At 56.7% G+C, this 15197-nt stretch overlaps 7 protein-coding genes across 7 annotated transcripts; 4 read left to right on the top strand and 3 right to left on the bottom strand.

Annotated features, from left to right (window-relative positions):
• Positions 1-233: 233 nt before the first annotated feature.
• Positions 234-2415, top strand: F5Z01DRAFT_336079 (alkaline-phosphatase-like protein). The gene has a single exon (XM_046259171.1). It carries the CDS (start codon positions 481-483, stop codon positions 2299-2301), a length of 1821 nt encoding a protein of 606 aa, XP_046114839.1. The 5' UTR covers positions 234-480; the 3' UTR covers positions 2302-2415.
• A 98-nt stretch (positions 2416-2513) lies between these two features.
• Positions 2514-3709, top strand: F5Z01DRAFT_336062 (Rrp15p-domain-containing protein). The gene has a single exon (XM_046259169.1). It carries the CDS (start codon positions 2621-2623, stop codon positions 3545-3547), a length of 927 nt encoding a protein of 308 aa, XP_046114838.1. The 5' UTR covers positions 2514-2620; the 3' UTR covers positions 3548-3709.
• On the bottom strand, positions 3610-4471 carry F5Z01DRAFT_336066 (2Fe-2S ferredoxin-type domain-containing protein). The gene is made up of 2 exons (XM_046259170.1): positions 4066-4471; positions 3610-4015 (listed from the first exon to the last, which is right to left on the bottom strand). Exons 1-2 carry the CDS (start codon positions 4308-4310, stop codon positions 3673-3675), a joined length of 588 nt encoding a protein of 195 aa, XP_046114837.1. The 5' UTR covers positions 4311-4471; the 3' UTR covers positions 3610-3672.
• A 42-nt stretch (positions 4472-4513) lies between these two features.
• On the top strand, positions 4514-6525 carry F5Z01DRAFT_664779 (mitochondrial carrier domain-containing protein). The gene is made up of 2 exons (XM_046264125.1): positions 4514-5069; positions 5125-6525. The coding sequence occupies exons 1-2, from the start codon at positions 4686-4688 to the stop codon at positions 6190-6192; spliced, it is 1452 nt and encodes a 483-aa protein (XP_046114836.1). The 5' UTR covers positions 4514-4685; the 3' UTR covers positions 6193-6525.
• Positions 6526-6660: 135 nt separating this feature from the next.
• Positions 6661-9276, top strand: F5Z01DRAFT_336023 (complex proteins associated with Set1p component shg1-domain-containing protein). The gene is made up of 2 exons (XM_046259168.1): positions 6661-7062; positions 7120-9276. The coding sequence occupies exons 1-2, from the start codon at positions 6865-6867 to the stop codon at positions 9169-9171; spliced, it is 2250 nt and encodes a 749-aa protein (XP_046114835.1). The 5' UTR covers positions 6661-6864; the 3' UTR covers positions 9172-9276.
• A 196-nt stretch (positions 9277-9472) lies between these two features.
• On the bottom strand, positions 9473-10877 carry F5Z01DRAFT_683615 (triose-phosphate transporter family-domain-containing protein; the record flags this gene model as incomplete). Its single annotated transcript, XM_046265866.1, has 3 exons — positions 9473-9505; positions 9669-9974; positions 10035-10877. The coding sequence occupies 3 exons, from the start codon at positions 10875-10877 to the stop codon at positions 9473-9475; spliced, it is 1182 nt and encodes a 393-aa protein (XP_046114834.1).
• Positions 10878-12901: 2024 nt separating this feature from the next.
• On the bottom strand, positions 12902-15052 carry F5Z01DRAFT_683614 (ubiquitin hydrolase; the record flags this gene model as incomplete). The annotated part of the gene is made up of 2 exons (XM_046265865.1): positions 12902-13034; positions 13062-15052. 2 exons carry the CDS (start codon positions 15050-15052, stop codon positions 12902-12904), a joined length of 2124 nt encoding a protein of 707 aa, XP_046114833.1.
• Between the last annotated feature and the right edge of the window lie 145 nt (positions 15053-15197).

Genomic DNA, 15197 nt, shown 5'->3' with positions numbered 1-15197 from the left:
CGTGCGCGTATTTCGAGGGAAACTAAGTAGGGCTACTGGAGCTGTGGGCATGGGTGCTTCGTAGTGATGGTGCTCGTTTGGAAAGGTTCTGGCTCTATGAAAGAGCATCTTGCAATGGCATTGCGGAAGGTGGACACATGGCCAGTGAAGTCCACATCAGGCCAGGATCGGGGGCAGTCTTGAGTCCACTCTCTGGCTTCACGCGGTCAGCCTCATCAATCGGTTATTTTCAAGTACAACCACATCTTTAGCTGTAGCTTTCCACGGTGCCATGGGCATGTACTTGTGAAGTTGTGGCGTTCTCTGCGGGGAACCGATCCGACCCCTTCGGATGCCGGCCTCCTTACCCTTTCTGACAACGTCCACTTACACCAACTCCCATGTCTCCTCTTGCCGTACGCAGTACAGAGAAATCCCCCATCTTGCTTCCACATCCCCATGTAATCGCGAAATCAGACTCAACGGAAAGACTTCATCAAGATGCCCCCCAAGCAACCCAACTTCCTGGTCATCGTGGCCGATGACTTGGGGTTCAGTGACATTGGGTGCTTCGGCGGCGAGATCAACACCCCCAATCTCGATGAACTCGCCAACAATGGCTTGCGTTTCACAGACTTCCATGCTGCCGCTGCCTGCTCGCCGTCTCGAGCCATGATCATGACAGGTACCGATCACCACATCGCCGGTCTGGGCAATTTGATCGAGTGGACAAACAAGTCTGGCCAGAACGACCCCAGCGGCAAGATGTCAACGAATGTCCAAAGAGGCATGCCCGGCTACGAAGGTTACCTGAATGAACGCGTCGCTGCGCTGCCGGAAATTTTGCGGGACGCAGGATATCAGACACTCATGTCCGGCAAATGGCACCTTGGCCTGACCCCTGAACGAAGTCCCAAAGCGAGAGGATTCGAAAGAAGCTTTGCGCATTTGCCGGCCTGCAGTAACCATTACGCGTACGAGCCGCAGCTGGAAGCCCACGAGGAATCGCCAGAGTTTCTGACGATGAGTGTGATTGCGCTGCATAGTGAGGACGGCGAGTATGTGCGCAAGCTGCCGGACGGCTGGTACTCGTCCGACGGGTATGGCGATAAGATGCTGCAATACCTGAAGGACCGCAATGAGCAGAAAGACGAGCGACCTTTCTTTGCCTACCTGCCCTTCACTGCACCGCACTGGCCGCTGCAGGCGCCACAGGAGTATATCAAGAAGTATCGTGGTGTCTACGACGACGGGCCAGATGTCTTGCGCGACAGGCGACTACAAAGACTCAAAGACCTGGGGATGATATCGAAAGATGTAGAACCCCATCCCGTATCCGCCGAGGAAGTGAAGGAATGGAGCGAGCTCAGTGACGAGGAGAAGCGCAATTCCAGCCGCGCCATGGAAGTCTTTGCGGGCATGGTGGAGTGCATCGATGCCAACGTGGGCAAAGTGGTCGACTACCTCAAAGAGACTGGAGAGCTGGACAATACGCTTGTTTGCTTCCTCTCAGACAACGGTGCCGAAGGTGCCGCGTACGAGACGTATCCCATTGTGCAGGGCAACATGATGCAGCACCTAAAGAAGTACTACAACAACCACATTGACAACCTTGGCAACGGCGACTCGTTCATCTGGTACGGTCCGCGTTGGGCGCAAGCCGCAACGGCACCAAGCCGCCTGTACAAGGCATACACAACCGAAGGTGGCGTGCGTGTGCCATTCCTCGTGAAGCCACCGGCAGGATTCTTCGACGACAAGCTCGAGCGCAACAGCATCACGCACCAGTTCTCCACGGTGATGGATCTCGCACCGACGATTCTCGACATGGCCGGCGTCAAGCATCCCGCACCCACATATCAAGGGCGCGAGGTCGTCTCCATGCGCGGAAAGTCCATGGTGCCGTATTTGACGAACCAGGCAGAGCGCATCCACCCGGAGGACTTTATCAACGGATGGGAGACCTGTGGGCGAGCGGCCGTACGCAAGGGGGACTGGAAGATTGTCTTCATTCCCAAGCCAAAGGGGCCTGAGAAGTGGCAGCTGTACGATCTGAGCAAGGATCCTGGCGAAGTTCACGACCTTGCAGACCAGGAGCCTGCGCGACTCCAGGCTCTGATCAAGCTCTGGGACCAGTACGTGCTGGAGACGGGAGTCATCCCCTTGAGTCCCGAGCTGGGCGAATGGATGAAGGCCATGGACGAGCAGATGCCTGAGAATGCATGGATCGAGTATGAGTACTGGCACAAGGGCGCGAGGGACGACCCCAAGAAGTTTACCAGGGAAATACCTCGTTTCGAGAGGCAGGTGAAGTCGATCTAGGTCGCTGAGGGACCCCGGATTGTGAATCAGATTTTGAGAGCTCAGAGAGCTGCCATTCGAATGCAATTGGTTTGATAGTTATTGCAAGGGCGATGATGAGTGTTCTGAAACTTGAAAGTCAGCTTGATGTCCAGGGTTAGTCGGCGCACCGCTGCGGACCCCCATAATCCCGAAGTCCGACACCGCCTTTGGGGGCCCCTCCAGACCCGTGAAAAGTTACTGGCAAAATATTGAAACTTTTTGTTCCCGCTGAATCAATCGCTATTCTATCACCCAACCTGGTTCAATCAATCTGCCATTGCACCACACACTACACATCATGGCCGGCCCTAAAAGAAGTCGCAAGTTCGAAAAGCCCAAGCTCGACCGACCGAGCAAGAAGCAGAAGCGCCAGCTCGCGCAGTACAACAGCGACTCTGAGGAAGAGCAAGACGACAACTTTGATCCCGTCAACCTCCTCGACTCGGATGACGACATCCACAACGCCCAAGTTGACGATGGCGCACCCTCAGTGGGCGAATCGAGTTCAGGAGAAGAAGAGGAGACAGCGAAGAATCCTGCGCCAAAGAAGAAGATGTCGTTGAAGTCACAACAAAAGGCCCCTCAGTCCGCGCCCGAGTCGGCGTCGGAGGACGAGGATGACTCGGATTCAGAAGGGCAAGGCGAGGACGACGATTTCGATGATGATGACGACGAAGACGAAGACGACGACGAGCAGAACCCCCGACAATCGAAGAAGAAGCGCGACAACTCTGCGTTCGCAACGTCCTTGACCAAAATTCTCGGCACAAAACTCGCAACCTCAAAACGAGCAGACCCTGTGCTCTCCCGAAGTGCCGAGGCGCACACGGCATCGCGTGCTATCCTGGACAATGCGCTGGAGGCGAAAGCCCGGAAACAGCTCCGCGACCAGAAGCGTCGTGCTTTCGAGAAGGGTCGCGTGAAGGATGTCCTGGTGGCCAGCAGGAACGAGAAGACGGGCGAGATGGAGGCTACCACGGCCGAGATTATGGAGACGGAGAGGAGGCTGAGGAAAGTGGCACAGAGGGGTGTGGTCAAGCTGTTCAACGCGGTCAGGGCGGCGCAGGTGGCCGCCACCGAGGCGGAGAAGGGCACGAGGAAGGCCGGCGTCATTGGCATGGATCAACGGGAGGGCAAGGTGAACGAGTTGAGTAAGAAGGGATTCCTGGATCTGATCGCCTCGGGAGGCGGAGGGTTGAAGAAAACACCCATCGAGGAGGCCTAACGTAGTGTACTAGTCCATGAGATACCCGATCACCCCCAAGCATCTTCTTCTATTGACACAGGTTACTTGTTACAAATATTGGTATTGCATTGATACAAAAAGGGGTGGCGTTACCCCCCCTTCAATTAGCTAAAGTCGCTGGCCTGCAGATTCCTCGTCATGGATGGCAGCTTCACGACCAGACCGTCCAGCTCCTTGGTCATCTTGACCTGGCACCCGAGCCGGCTCGTCTCGGTCAATCCAAATGCGAGGTCCAGCATGTCGTTCTCGTCATCCTCGGGCTCGGGGATCTTGTCGTACATCCCCTCGTCTTGCACGATGACATGGCAGGTCGAGCACGCGCAGGATCCGCCACATGCACCCTCCATTTCGAGATCGTTGGCCTGCGCAATGTCGAGCAAGTTGTCGCCCTCGCTTACTTGGAACTTGTACTCGTCGCCGTCTTTGTCAATGAAGGTGACGTGCAGCCTAGAACGGGTCAGAAATAGCGCTCTGGCTGGGAGCGACGGTGGACTCACTCCTCTCCAGGCTTTGGCGGCGTCAAGTGACCATGCCGCCGGGGGCTAGTTGTGGTAAAGGCCCGAGACGAGGGCGCAGGTGCAGGAACGAGAGAGCGCATCGAGAATGATGTCCTTGGCCTGTTGGAAGACCATGACTGGGGCAACGAGCATAACGCCCTTGTCTGTGTCTGTGTTCGTGGAGTTCGTGACGCCGTAGACGACAGCCTCGCCAGGCTCGTCGCAAATGTCCGTGAAGTCGACATGATTGACAGCTGGAATTGCGCAACGATAGTAAATCGCGAAATCAAAGAAAGATTAAACAGCTCTGGTGGTGGTCGTCGTCGGCCAACTGGCGGGTACGTCGCAGGTCCGAGCAAAGGACCGAACCCGAACCTGGAGAAAAAGTACTCGATTTCGATTTTCCGAGTGCCCATAGCTCCGGGGCGCGCCCGCATGCATGCCGACCGATTGATTACCTTACCTCCAAATTCTCTCGGGTAATCCCTCCCCCGTCGCCCAGCGTGCAGCCATTCGATGCTTGATGATTTCAATTCCTGCCTCCACGCTCCAGTCCTCAAGTCTCCTCTAGACTAGCAACACCACAGTGACATAATAGCACATGCGGTGTCTCGCCTAGCATGGCGTCGCAACGAGAAGGGGTCAATCCTTTACGACCCTACTATATTCCTCCCACGATCGGCGAGCGCGCCGAGTCTGCTCCTGTAGCTGCAGGCAATGCGACGACAAGCTCCGGGCGATACGCATCCAAGGCGCGCGATGTGTTCAACGATATGGAGTACGGCTACCTGGGGGAGGAGACGACATCGGCCGTGCAGAGCGTCAAAGATCTGCTGGATGAGCTCCTGTGGAAGTACTGCTCTGTTCTGATGGCTCAGCCATTTGAGGTTGCCAAGACCATTCTACAGGTGCGCGACCAGGATGAGGCCGCAGCCATGCCCGCGACACCGGGCGAGCCGGGCATCATCAAGAGGACTTCGAGCTACGGGGGGTCAATCTACGATGTTTGTGGCAATGACACTGAGGAGTGATAGCTGTATCTTTGCTGACCAGTCCCAGCTTCCGGATTCCGATTCTGAAGGCGATGAGCCATCGTATTTCACCTCCAATGTGCCCGACACACCGACGCCCATACACCCGCGTAACCGTAATGGACGTCGAGCCGAGTCTCCCATCGATTCGCCCCGCTTACCGAAGAAGACGAACCTGCCCGAGCAATACCTCAACATTCGGCGCTCGGACTCGGTCACTGGCGTCATCTCGGCTCTGTGGACCAAAGAGGGCGCCTGGGGCGTATGGAAGGGCTCGAACGCGACTTTTCTGTACACTGTGCTGCAGTCACTATTGGAGAACTGGTCACGAAGCTTCCTGAGCGCGATCCTCAACGTGCCGGATCTTGGCGTCAAGGACGACATTGACCGGCTCGTCGACATTGCGTCGCCTTACCCATGGGCTTCTCTATTCGTTGCTGCTTCCGCTGCTGTTGCGACGGGCGTGCTTCTCGCGCCGCTGGATCTGGTTCGCACCAGGCTGATCCTCACGCCGACAAGTCGAGGACAGCGCCGGACGCTCTCGACTCTTCGCTCCCTGCCATCATATCTATGCTCCTCTTCCCTCCTGATACCGACCATGCTCCACTCTCTCATCCACCCTATCCTCACTCTGTCGACACCACTGGTCCTGCGCACGCGGTTCATGATCGACAGCCAGGTGTCGCCCATGACCTTTTCGGTTGCCAAGTTCTGCGCGTCCACGGCGGCCATCTTCGTCAAGCTGCCGCTCGAGACCGTTTTGCGCCGCGGCCAGATGGGAGTCCTGTCTGGGAAAGAGTACCTGCGTGTTCTGGGCGGCAAGGAGCAGAAGCTGGACACCATTGTGCCCGTTGGACGTTACGAGGGCGCGTTCGGCACCATGGTGCACATCGCCAAGGAAGAAGGTCAAAGGGAGGTCATTGGCAAGCCTGCACAAACTAAGAAGGGTAAAGGCAAGGCCAAGGCCTCTGCGCCCACGTACCGAAAGGGTCAAGGCGTGGAGGGTCTATGGCGCGGATGGAAGGTCAGCTGGTGGGGACTCGTCGGCCTCTGGATGGCCGGTACTCTATCAAACGGCGGCGAGGGCGAGTTCTAGCAAGCAGGCACTGTACGATTTGGTTATAATTGTGGCTGGCTAGCACGTGTAATTATCTTGGGTTTCGGCATGGCGTTACGGAAACGGGGCTTCTCTCTCCTACGAATCTGACGATTAGGATGGTATGATACCAGTGCTATATTGATATTGTATAATACACGGCAATACGACATTATCTCAACCAGTCTTGCGATACGATTATCAACATGGATGCTTGGCCTTACCGTCGACTCTACGGTGCTGAACCAGCATGAATGTACCTCACAAGACTCCGCACCACGTCGCAATAGACTAAATATAATTATTGTGACAGATACTGCAGCGACTCAAGGTGATCGAAGCTGTCAAATTCAAAATGAAACTCAGGGAATGGCCAGGTTTCAACTCAACCTTAGGCTGTCACGTGAACTGGCGTTTGCTAGCTGCAGCGTGCCGCCGCCGCGCTTCCCTTAACTTTACAAACTTCCAGAGCCAACTTTCTTACACAATCGAACATTCTTGCAACGTCCTACGTACATCTTCCCACCTCGCGAACAAATCTTCGAAGACATCTCGGTCGAATCTATTGCCAATATGAATTGTTGAAACACTCCCTAAGTGTCCAGACCGCGCGACTGCGCGCTTCCACCACATTTGACGACTCCCTTTGCGCCGGGCTCGGTCGCTCGTACAATGGCCGCTCCTTCAGGCAAACCAGCGTCCGAGGCCGTCAACAATTCGACCGGGAATGCGCCACGTAGATTCAAAGCCTCCGAGCTCCCCCTTCCCTCCGCGACACGCAGTGCGATTGAAACGCTCGCGCACGCTTTCAAAAAGGAGGGCGCCTACGATGCGATCCGGAAACAGGTCTGGGATAATTTCAAAGCTAGTGTGAGCGCGCCTTGCCCTATTCTGTTTAAGAATATGTTTGTTGACAAAGCTGGTCAGGACTACGAGGCTCAAGTCACAAAGTCCATCCTCGCTGTTGCCGAACAGGAGGTCGAGAAGAACCCCCATCAGCTCCTAACACTAGACACACGCAAAGCGGCCGCCCTCATAGACGGTGCTCTTGAGCGATCTGGCGTTTACCAGCAATCGGAAGAGGTCATTGGTCAGCTCATTGACGTGAGCACGATCGAGGAGCGCATACGCGCGATCCGGAAAGCGGACATTGGCGAGGAGGCCGCCGAAGCCGAACGTGTACGAGGCGCAAAGACCGACGAGGAGTATACCGCCGAGACCGAGGGCCGAAAGGAAGAGAGGAGGAAGATCCGCGAGGAGCTCAAGGCCAAAGAGGAAGCAATCGTCCTCGAAAAGCAGAGGATTGCCGAGGAGGAGCGTAAGCGAAAGCGAAGAGCCGAAGACGAGGCGGAGCTCAAGCGACAAAAAGAGCGCGACGAACGCCGGGCGAAGCGTGAGAAGGAGCGGGAGGACCGAGAGAGAGCGCGGGATCTTGAACGTGAAAAGAGACACCGCGAGCGTGACGCTAGAGACGCCGCTCGCGAGGAGGCTCGACGCACAAAGACATCCGACGACAAGGCACCCGAGGTGCAGCGTGAGCTGTCCAAGGAAGAGAACGAAAGGTTGGAACAGGAGGCTCTGGCGGACTTGCTACGAGAGAGCGGTAACAGATCAGCGAGCCGACACCGCCACTCAGGGTACGAGGTTGATCGAGAACTTGCGCCTCCACCGAGACGAACCAAGCCAGCGTCTGCCATTGACCCTATCCGCAGGGACTCTTCCGCCAGACGCGACAGCTTGAGTAGAGTTGTACGGGACGAGAGAGGCTCGAGGACCCCAATGGACTCGAAAATCACGGATCTGAGAAGCGACCGGAGACCTAGTCGTAGTGTTTCTAGAACTCGCGACCGCGACCGGGATCGAGACAGGGGCCTAGACCGTGACCGCGAGCGTGATAGAGACCGAGACAGGCGAGATCGCAGCAGGGTACGCGACGATGATCGCCGGCGGGAAAGAGACAGATCTCGCTCGCCAAGACGAGACGCAGACCGAGATCGGGACAGAGACCGCCGCGAGAGGAGCCGTTCTAGGATCAGGCGCGATCGCTCGCGATCACGTACTCGGAGGGACGATAGAGACGACCGACGTGACAGGAGTCGATCTAGAAGACGCGACCGCTCCCCCATCCGCGACCGCCGTGATCGCTCCAGAGACCGGGGCAGTGTTCGCGACAGGAGTCGTCACCGAGCCAGGAGCAGTGACCGACGCGATCCCCGCTCCCGTTCGCGCTCGCGACGCAGAGACAGCCGCCCACGCCGCGATCGCAGTCGTGAATCGTCGCGCATTATGCAGCATGATCGCTACCAGCCCACTCGCGACAGAAGCCGTGATCGGGATACCACAGCCCGCGCTAGCTCCCGTTCCGTGGCCCGAGTTGCCGACAGAGCTATTGAGGATTCGGAGGAGTACAAGCGTGAAGAGAGAATTCGCCGCGAAAAGGAAGCCAAGGCGTACATGGCTGCTCAGAAGGAGGCTGCTGCCGCGGGCAGTGTGAGCGTGACCGCAGACTCCTACCACCCCCCTTCCGCACACAAGGAAGATCGCTACAAGCCATCCACCTCCGGACTCGACAGCGACAGATACAAGCCACCGGCCCCCATAGGCGATAGCGATCGCTACGTGCCTGGTTCACGCGACGACAGGCGGCGTAAGAGTCGAAGTCGCTCAAGAGACAAGGATCGTGATCGGCGAGACAGAGATAGGGACCGTGAGCGTGAGCGTGACAGGCCGAGGGAACGCGACTATGACCGCGACAGAGACAGGGACCGCGTCAGAGGCGACAGAGATAGAGACCCGGTTCGCGACGACAGGGACAGGGACAGAGACCGAGACCGCGATAGGGATCGTGACAGGGACAGAGAGCGGGAGCGAGACCGGCGGAGGAGGGATAGGAGCCTTTCTCCCAGGAGAGATAGGGATCGGGACAGGCGAGAGAGGAGTCGCAGTCGACGTCGCACTCGCAGTCGGAGCCGTCGCTGAGGTTGATGCTGTCTTGTTGGGCGATGTACGTCCTTGTATCAAGTATCTCGTCACATCATGTATGGTGCCCTGTAATTGCAAACTCATTCCCCACGGAGACGTTGTCAATCATTGTCATTGCGCGTGAATTACAGCTATATGCGTTGAAGAAGAAAGCAAGTCTAAATATGCCGTGTTGTTTCTCAATGTAATGCGCCATCCAGATAGATCACCAACACTTATTCTTGAAACCAAGTGCCTTTTCCCTTTGTTCCCCTGTAGTAAAACATTGCCATTCCGAAATACGTACGTACCCACGCACTCATTGACTCGGATGCAGTCCTCGTGCCCCCCGCTTTAGTATATGTGTATTAACCGTAACAGTCACCTCATGCCAAACTAATAACAACAAAAGTCATGTCATGAGCAATGATCATGAATCATCGCTCGGGGTTGAATATCGACGGGAAGGACTCTTGGGCCTTCCTCATGGCCGTGGGACCCTGCCAGATGCCCACCATGATGCAGAGGCTGATGAAGGCCAGGATGCCAGTGACGAGGATGCAGCGGCGGCGCTCCGGTGTCCACTGGCCCTCGCGACCGGACTTCCATGTGTCGCCTGCCCACGACGAGGCCATGTGGTAGCCCTTGGAGAGGGTCTCGTAGCCGAGGGAGTAGTAGACCAGGCCGCAGAGGGCGACGGAGTAGCCGAAGAACTGGAGGGGGGAGATGGTGGTCTGCCAGATGATGACGGAGATGATGACGAGGAGAATCGACTTGAGGATGCCAGTGAGGGTCATGACGAGACCAGACGTCTTGCCAATCTATCGCCATAGCTGTTAGTGGGGAAACAACGCTTTGAGACCAATTGTAAAGGGACTTACCAGACACACGCTCGCAATGTTGAGCATGAACGCGACAAGCGCGTTCAGCAGAAGCATGAAGATGCCCGCATCCCACAAGTGTTGCATCTCAAACTTGGGGACCTCGCTCCACAGCGCGACAAACATGTTCATGACGGCGCAGACAGGGGCATAGTAGTAGAGACCGACGAGGGGGTCCATCTGCAGACCCTCGGAGCTGAGCATGACCTGGATCAGGACCAGGCGCATCGCCTCGAAGACGGTGCCTCCGACCTGGTACATGAACCCCAGCCACGAGAACTGGATCTCGCCCGCGCTGGCAATGGCCACACCGAGGACGATGACGAGAATGTTGAGGAGGGTCGACATGGTGGGATTGGCGATGCCCCAGACCCAGGAGAAGAAGAGCACCACGACGGGCGAGGCCGACTTGAGCATCTGGATAAAGGGCACCGAGAGGTAGAGGTAGACGACATTGGAGCAGACGAGCGAGCCCGAGTATAGGATGCCAATGGGGAGGATGGTACGCAGGAAGAAGCGACGGTCGATGGGCAGGGTGTGGCGCGACTCGAGCAGCGAGGTTGTCCTGGCGAGCAGCTGCGTCGCGGCGGTCGCAAAGACGAGGTGCCAGCAGGTCAGGAGGATAGGGTAGCGGAAGCCCGCATTGTCAATGAGCCACTTGTTGAAGAGGATGGTGCAGTTGGAGAAGAAGATCCAGCTGAGGATGTAGAACGAGGGATGCAGGCTCAGCGTGCGCGACTCGGCGCCGTGCGTCTGTTTCTGTGCGAAGCCAGCCTCTGGATCCTCGTCGCCGTCCTGGAAGTGGCCGCCGCTGCCGTTGTGACGCTGGGTCGGGTTGTCCATCATGGGGACATTGTCGCCGTCGATCGAGGTCGAGGTCGAGGTGCGAGGCGACAGCGTCGACGTGGCCGCCATTGCTTGCGACTGTTCGTTCACACGCGCGCGCGGAGGGGGATGGATGGACTCGATCGTGGAATGTCGTGATGGCTTCGTCCGTCAATTGGGGGGAGAGCGAGACGAAGCGCGCTATGGGCAGAGCCAAGGTTGCTTATTGCGAAACTATTATTAGGAGGTGGATGGGGCCAAGCATGTCGAACGGACGGTAATGTGGGAGACGGTTTGTGTCCCGAGCGGCCGCCAATGCGTCGCCAAGTAAAATTGGCAGATCAAAAGCCTGGGCGATCGAAGCAGGGCCTCCTGAATGTTAGCGCAACGCGGAAGCGACTGCGTCAAGTAGAATGAAAGAACAAGGGGGAAAATCAAAAGGACAGCGACTGTTGGAGATTTGGGTGCTGGCTGGATCCGAAAACAAGGAGGAGGACTGGACTGGGCTGGAGGAGGAGGAGGATGGTCCAAGCAAGGATCTGGCTCTCGACGGGCTAAACAGGTACCTCTCCCCGTGTAAGTATGTCCTCAACAAATGACGGCGCGCGAGCGTGAATGCAAGGTGGCGGGTTCGAGGTGCGCGCTCGAGCTTCGTACAAAGGCTCAAGGGCAATATTACCTTACCTGAGATACTCGCCGGCCATCATTCTTGACAGGCGCTTGGCTGCCTCTCAGTGCTGGACTGAACACGAGCGAGGCCAGGCTAATAAAACCCAAATGGAGAGCCCCTCTCTCCTCTCCCTGTTTCCGGTTATCCCCCTCCAAAAAGGTCCCCAGAGGCCACCTCAGATTCCACGCATCCGTCACGCCGTGCGTCAAGGATGACGATCGTCAAGTCTCATCGTGAAGACGTCGATAGGATGTCGCGAGAGGGCTTCATAAGGTGATCACACTACCTACAGCAAGGCCAGGCTGCTCTTCTGGCACGCGCCAACCGGGTCGAGCGCCTCCGAAAGGCCTCTTCCCCCTTTTTCTTTCGATGAACCCACCAACAAGTCCCTTTCCCGTGCCGCCTTTCCTGCATGCCAGGCCCGGAATAGAAGACCGTGGCCGAGACCCGGGCGCAAATGCTTATTTCGCTGGATCCATGTCGTTACGACGTTCACTTGGAAAGTTCCAAATGACCCTAATATTCGTTTACTATTACTGCGCTGAACGTAATGTTACGGTCAGAAAGCATTACAGATGCTCGCAAAATGAATCCATCGCCTTAATTACCAACCTTTGTGCTAGTCTCGAACTATCGCTTTCCCATGGGTACTTATTATGGCATTCCGACCCTTAATAATATCCCATCTCGAAGAGGCTGGTGCAGTGATGGTACGTACTGTACGTGCAGTTGACCCGTGGTCAAACGTGGTCAATCTCTTGGTTGACAGGCCACGAGCAGGGCGCGCCAAGCTGCGCTACACGTCCCCTACCAAGCCTGTCCGAGAATTCCAAGCGGTGGCGAGAGAATGCCGGCGCTAGATAATAATCATCGCGTGCCTGATACCTACATCCAGTCCGCGGCTCCCGTGGAGTGATTTACTACTGCTATACTCCGTACTCCGGGCGGTATTTGCAGACAAGACGAGGCTGACTGGGAAGGGCACCCGGGGGATGCCGCCTCATGCGCCAAGGACGACATGGAGACGTCAAGGACTCAAGGTACGAAGAATTGCATTTTGACCACAGATGGAGGAAATCATCATTGCAATACTTCACACTGCCATGCAGTGACAGGCAACTGCGAGCGCAGTCCCATCCATGTTACACTAGTTTCTCGGAATGAAAGAGGCCCAAGGCTCTTCATGTGATCTGTGCTATGCGCGCCCATATGTATGCCCCCATTCGCTTGACGCTCCCAATATGAAATACTCCTTAATAGCTCACCAACGCCCGTTGCAATGCAGAGTCGTAAGCCATTCTCGCGAGGAGAGATGGAGAAGGCCTGTATGGTTTGCGCCGATGAACATGCAGACGCTTTGCCCACTCAAGCCTCAAGCTGGACCGGATTCGCCAACAGCCTCACCCTGTTTAGGGGCGCTGCCGGCGGTGGCAGTGGAATCTCGGCCTGCCAAATCCGTTGAAGTCACCAGATTGCCGTTTTGAGCTGTTTCTTGCGTTGAGTTACTGCCTTTCACGGTTGGTTGTGTAGACCTGCTCTTGCCAGCGCGTTCTTGCTCGGCCCGGTCTTCATATGGCGCATCGCCGGCTTGCTCCTTGTCTACCGTATCGCTCGACAGTTCGTCAACCTCGTGCCGCTCCATGGTCGGGTCGACACAGTCGTAAAACAGCATGAACACACCGGGGGACAGTGTGGAGACGGTTTGCTCGGTGACCTTGGACACATTGTGATCGCTCAGCCGCCACCAGTCCATCTTATGCTCAGCGTGCTTGTGGTCTAGGTCCTCGTCATCGAATGCCGTGGATACAGAATCCTCGTTGACATCCCCTCGCGCATCCTCGAACGCCGGGGTTGACTCGCGACTCCCAGAATTGACATTGCGCGCGTGCTTTCGGTAGCAGATGTAGTGTCCATTTTCATGGCGGCCATAGTGCGTCACGACCGCACGTAGTTCGTATATCGGGCCTGTCAGCTTCGAAGGCTGCTCGCCGCCGGCTACCATGGACGCCGTAGGGTCCTCGAGCCATTTCTCCTCATCTGCCGCGCCCGTCGAGCGTCCAGTCGTCTTGACACCGTCAGTACTTCCCAAACACCACGGCCCCAGATCAAGCATCATTGGAAAATGCACTGGCGCTGAATTTTTGACCATATCAAACGTGTTTGGATCGAATACCGAGCGGTTCACGTGAATCGCTAGACTGCGAGGCGGCCTGGCGATGACGATCTGCTTCGTCTTTGTAGTGGTCACCTTGCTCTGGGAGGTGATTTTGCACTTCTCTGCCAATGTCTTCTCGTCGAAGGAATCTTCCTCCAGCGCCAGATTCACAGCCTCCAACCGCCTGGTCGGTTCCGCGAGTTGCGCTTCAGGCACGCCCTTTTCTTTCATCTGCTCTACAAGCTTGCCCAGGAGCCTTTGCGCTTTGAGAAGGGTGCATTTCGGACACTCGACTCCCTCGATGGCTTCCACATGGCTGTAGGCGTCCAGTCTCTCGTGTAGGTCGTGTTGTTGTTGTAGCCCCAGACTCAGGGTCAAACAGTTGAAAGGGATCATGGATAGGCCATCCGAATGTCCGCACTGCACACAAGATACCCGCTGTGCAAGCAAGCCCTCCAAGGGGTTTCGTAGAGACGTAGCCTCCGGGCTTCGTGACCTAGCGCCATGACTCTGGTAACCACTGTCGTCGCTGATGTCGCTAGCACCGGCGTCGGTGTCGATCTTGTCTTTCTCTGTGTACTTCTCGAAGCCACTGTGTCGTTCTGACGCCTTGAGCGCGCGCGCTGCACGTTTGTCGATATCGTCCAGTATCTTGGAGAAGTATTCCTGCGCGTCCTGCTGCGTCCACGTGCTGAGGAACTTCAGCTTGCTCGGCGTCCAGAGCGTGCGCCCATTGTTCGATGTGTCGTGGAGGTCGCTGATCAGGGTCTTAAGCGTCTGCGTCACCACCTTTTGCCCATCGTCTTCGTCCGCGTCCGTGTCGTCACCAAGGCAGTTGGCGAGGTATTCGGGCAGTGTGTCGAGTGACGCGAGGCCCTGCAGAATGCTGTTTTGAAAACATGAATTGTCTCGGTTCCCCAAGCCCGCCGGGCGCTCTTTATCTGGGTGCAGCCCCAGAGCGTTGGTCGTAACAGACAGGGCGCGGGTCCTCCCTTGGAAAACCGACGCGACGATGCCTCTGTCGCTCTCGAGCCCCAGCACTCGCTTCATCGCCGCGCTCTTCGAGGCATGGGTGTTGACGTGTGTCGTCCTCATCAGGGGGTCGAACCAGGCGTCGATCGAGTACAGTATCGACGTTGGGACGATGTAGACCAGCGCGTGCCACGAACGGTGCGCTGCTGCGACGAGGTTTTCTTGAATAGCAGGCGTGGAAATGTATGTGTTGTATGCAAACGCGACAAAGAGCACAATGCCGGTGAGTAGGACAAACGGCTCGTTCACGCGGTCCCAAAGAGCTTGCGATGGCGGCTGAGCGCCTCTCTGGCTGTGACGATACCAGTCCTCGGAATTGTGCTGGCGCGAAGACATGCTGCTTTGTGCCAGCGATGATGTGGCAATGTCGTCGAGATTGTATCGCGAGTGCTCGGCGAGTGTGTTCAGGGGCCGGCGGCTTCGTAGGAGGTGTCGGACAGGTCCATGACCTTGGGCCTCGCGCAGCTGCTTTCGCGTCGAG

The sequence above is a fragment of the Emericellopsis atlantica genome, assembly GCF_019669845.1.
Source record: "Emericellopsis atlantica unplaced genomic scaffold F5Z01scaffold_31, whole genome shotgun sequence".
NCBI classification, from domain to species: Eukaryota; Fungi; Ascomycota; class Sordariomycetes; order Hypocreales; family Bionectriaceae; genus Emericellopsis; species Emericellopsis atlantica.
The sequence above is the reverse complement of the archived record's forward strand: the minus strand, read 5'-3'. Positions and strand labels throughout refer to the sequence as shown.